Source organism: Morone saxatilis, unplaced genomic scaffold, assembly GCF_004916995.1.
Source record: "Morone saxatilis isolate NCDOM2014 unplaced genomic scaffold, NCSU_SB_2.0 Contig17, whole genome shotgun sequence".
Lineage (NCBI taxonomy): Eukaryota > Metazoa > Chordata > Actinopteri > Moronidae > Morone > Morone saxatilis.
In genome coordinates, this window is record NW_023339729.1 from 14,309,973 (window position 1) to 14,314,307 (window position 4,335).

The window sequence follows — 4,335 nt, forward strand, 5'->3', positions numbered from 1 at the left end:
AAACGGGCCTCCGGGTAGCTCACAATGTGTCAAGACAGGGTCCTTACCGCAACGGCCCGACCTGAGGCCCTTTGCTGCATAGCACCGCCCCCGTCTCCCCCTAATGCGTGTCTCTCTTCACTGTTCGTCAATGAAAGTTAAATGCCAAAAAAGAGTAACAGAAGCTTGCATAGAACAAAAACATACAGAGGCAAGTCATAAAGCAAATTACAAGGCTTCTCAGGGCCTCTTACCACGAGGCCCTGAAAATAAACTTAAAATGCTTCTCTGAAAACAGCTTTGTTAGATTTAAGTAAATACATTTAGTTAGTCCAGACTGTTAGTGTCTTGCAACAACCTAATTTACCTGACAATGTTACTGAGGAGCACCATAACAAATTAAACATTATAACAAGTTTTGGAGGTTAGAACAAATAATAGTGAAGAGCTTTAAGGTCACTTTCCATAAGAATTACAGTGTCCAAACCATGTATTGAACAGGTTGAAGTCTGGGTAATGACTGATAGATATCTAAAATAAATTTTGTTGAGGTGTATATAGGCCTTAGTGGTGGGTCTTGAAAATGTGGAGTCCGTGTAGTCACCACAGTGAGAGGTGAAAAGTGAGACAGATAATGCTGATTAGAGCTGAGAAACGTGAGACAAGGAAGTGCATCACAAACTGAAAGGGTTTTCTGCAGGGGAAACTCCTGCCTGTCTGTGATAAACATTTACAGCCGCCCTTTTGACCAAGAGCACTCATTCCTTTGTGTTTTGTTTAATCAGCACTTCCATTATTGGAGAATTTCTTGGCATTATTTTTTTTTTTGTTATTTTGTCGCAATGACTGTGTAAGAAACGATGAAGATTGCTCCGGTAATAACCGACTCATCACCTTGGCCAGCCTCCAGCCAATGCGGGATAGAAAGGAGTGGCAGGGATCCAGGGCAGGCAGGAGAGGCGCTGCACTGTGTCTTTAAGCTCCAGTGAAATCCATCAGATGCAGTCGCAGCCTACCGGATCACTGTGTGTTTGTGCGCTCATTACGGTGGAGGGACCTGCTCCGTGTGTGGTTGCGGTGGATGGGATCTGGTGTTGTTTTTAAGCTCACGATGGTTATTCTCGCACTTGAAACGCATGGAGTAGAGTGAAAGGCTTGAAAACCGCCTAATCATGAGATGCCACTGGGTTGTTTTTGCCTCACATCTTATTTTGCTGCCACTGACAGGTAAGAAAACAGGTCCAACCTTACAGAAACCATTGGACTATTGCTTTAACGTGTCTACAGCGGCTCTCGGTGTGTCTGTGTTCTCTATAATGACTTTATAGTGACTTTATCCCTTTACCCAGCAGTACTTTAATAAATTATTAGCCTATGTCTTAATGCTATCATATTCCGAGAGACATGAGATGCCTTTAGTGGAGAGTTTATATTTGTCATACCGTTTATTAGTGATATTACTGCAAAATCTAGATTTGGATATGGTGTCTTTTCAGATGACTGACTTGTTGTTCTGTCTCAAAACGATTGTCCCTGCTTTGTTAGTGTCTCTATTCACGGTCTTTTTGCGCCAGACTAACTCAGGTGTGAACAGCCGATAAAAAGCAGCGTTACATTGCGCATGCTTAGTGCGGCTTCTCTTACCTGTGTTTGTTACTCAAGAGCATGAATACCGTCCCCACATTACTGCTTACTGGAAACGTGGTTGACGGTTTACATAAAGTGCTGTTTAACGGTACAGTGTGGGCAACCTGTCAGCTCAAGTTTACAGATCATATCAGGACTTATTTGCATAGGTGGGAGATGCCATTGGTTTGCTTTTCCCGGCAGGCAACAGGTGTGTGTGCGTGTGTGTGTGTGTGTGTGTGTGTGTGTGTTTCGACCACTGTTTGAGAATGATAAATTATTAATCATACCGAAATAAAAGGGGATTAGGTTGTGCGCCTTAGCACAGCAACAGGAGGAACAAAGAAAACGCACATCTTTTCACACACCCAGCAGCATCTTGACATCTTAACCGCTCTGACTGCTGTGATGAATGCTTTGTGTTTGGCCATACAACAGCCTCAGGATTTGTGTGAAACCTTTTGCTTACTCAGATAACACAGGAACAACTGTAAAGCACAAATATGTACAGAGAGCAGCAATAAAACAAGCACTTACAGCCTTGCCAAAAAAGACAGATATTTTAGAAGGGGCCTAGTTGAATCCACATGTCTCCCCTTCTTGCTTTCTCAGTCAAGCCTGAAGGCACAACAGTCACATGAAGATCTTGTTCTTGAAATGGCGCCTATCATGTGGAAAAAAAAGGGAAAGAAGAGAAAACTTGGAAGAGGGTAGCTGGTGGGGATAAACTGAGAAGAAAATGTTAGTTTAGTTTACTCATCTTAAGGGTATGGATTTAGGGGCCTTAATGCATGATTACTCAGCGGGTAACAGCTCATAATTATTGATTGTTCAACTGAGCCATGGTGATTTGAAAGCACTCTATCTTAAAGGGGCTCCGTGCCAATCATAACATCCTATTTAACATCAATTCATGGACTTATTCTATATTCTACCCCGCAGAGCTCAAATGGATAGTCGATTAATCGTTTGAAAGAAAAACAACAATTTTTGAAGTTGATTTATCGTTTCAGTAATTTTTCAACACTGTTTTGTTACAGCTTTTTTAAATGTGAGGACTTTTTTCTTTGTCTTATGTGCTAATATATTTTTTGTTTTGGAGTGAAAAACAGCCATTTTATTACATGTCTTGGGTTTTATGAAATTGTCTTAAAGACTAAACAATTAAAAATAATCTAAATAATCTGAATACTAATCTGTAATGCAGAAAATCTTTAATTTCAGCCCTTCTACACTGCTATTTGCTTTTATTGATTTCCATCTCTTTCCTGCTATTCCTCATAGAGCTAGTAATTCTTCAGCACTAGCGTTACTGAAAGCAGCAGGTTTTTTCCTTCTGTGCTGGATTTACCCAAACCCAAATCCTTCACAGCCTTTAAAAATAGCATCCAGGTGTCCTAGCATACGTCAACCATACTGTATGTCCTCTATTCCAGTGTGGTGCGAGCCAGTCATCTCCCCCAGCGGGCCTCACGTAGTGGTTCCCAAGAGGGGGAAGCTGGAGCTGCGTTGCCATGACAATGCCACGACGTCTGGCGCCCCGTCCAGGTTGAGGTGGCAGAGGGAGAGGACTCGCAGGCTGGAGGGAGAGGTGGAGGACGGCGGAGTGGCTTATGTCAAGGTGTCAGCAGCGCAGACCTACCACATGGGACGTTACGTGTGTGTCAACAACAACACACTGGAACACAGCTCCATCTATGTATATGTGAAAGGTGGGTGTTCGAGGTGGGGCAGGCATGTGATTACACGTGTGTCCATCTAATAAAGTCTATCAATCCAAATCTCCTTTTCTCTTTCATCTCCTCAGACACCCAGAATGCTTTTCAGCGCACCATGGTGAACGTCATCCTGGTGCGTGCGGGTGAGAACTGCACCATCCCCTGTCTTGTGACCGACCCCGAGGTCAACCTCCTGGCATTGGAGACCTGCGATGGACGACCTTTGCCCTCTGGTATGAGTTACCGCAGCAACCTCCAGCGAGGCGTCATCATCGGCAATGTGAGGAAGGAATATGAGGGCTGTTACGTATGTGTGGGACTGCTTGGTGGAGTCAAAGTGACGTCGAGCCAATACACTGTGGATGTACGACTTGGTAAGTGAGAGATGTGATGGATAAGGGCGATGTGTAATATTCTTGTCTATAATTCATGTCGTTTAAAGGGTTTTATACCAGTGTTTAATGGTTGTGCATGCGAGGGATAGAGTGAATGCTGTATGCGCAGCTCTTGACAGGAAATAAGCAAGGGAGAGTCTCCTGTCATCTCTATAGAAAATATTTGAAGTAAGAGTAGGACATATCTACAACTTAAGCTATTCCTCCTGTAGCCAACCTTTTTCAGCCTTAAAGCAACTGTCTGCTGTCACTGGAAGGAAATTATTTGTCTTCGCTAATGTCTTCAGGGAACCATAATGCAAATGTCCCAATACTTGTTGAAGTAAGCAGAGAGTAAATACAAAGTAAAGTTGTTGCTACCCACATCCTCACTTGTGCTTGTTTGGTGTAAGAAGGGTCTACAGCCATGCTAGGTGCACTGTGAGACTGCTTGGTGGTGCTTTGAGCAAAATACTAATGTTGGCATGCTAACATGCTCGCAATGACAATACTAACTTGCTGATGGTAAACAGGTGTATAATGTTTGACATGTTCACCATAGTATGTTTGAACGCTAATATTTGCTAAGTAGAAGGAAACAAAAAGTAGAGCTGAGGTTGATGGGAATATTGGTAGTT

The 4,335-nt window shown here is 43.0% G+C and overlaps 1 protein-coding gene across 2 annotated transcripts in view; it reads left to right on the plus strand.

The window, feature by feature from the left end:
- The first annotated feature begins 1,000 nt into the window (after nt 1-1,000).
- Nucleotides 1,001-4,335, plus strand: part of kitb (KIT proto-oncogene, receptor tyrosine kinase b) — a 15,786-nt gene continuing 12,451 nt past the window's right edge. For both annotated transcript variants that reach the window (XM_035659570.1, XM_035659571.1), the window contains exons 1-3: nt 1,001-1,206; nt 3,042-3,317; nt 3,413-3,697. In XM_035659570.1, the coding sequence (XP_035515463.1) occupies nt 1,152-1,206; nt 3,042-3,317; nt 3,413-3,697 (616 nt within the window). In that variant the 5' untranslated portion in view covers nt 1,001-1,151. The remainder of the gene's footprint in view (nt 1,207-3,041; nt 3,318-3,412; nt 3,698-4,335) is intronic.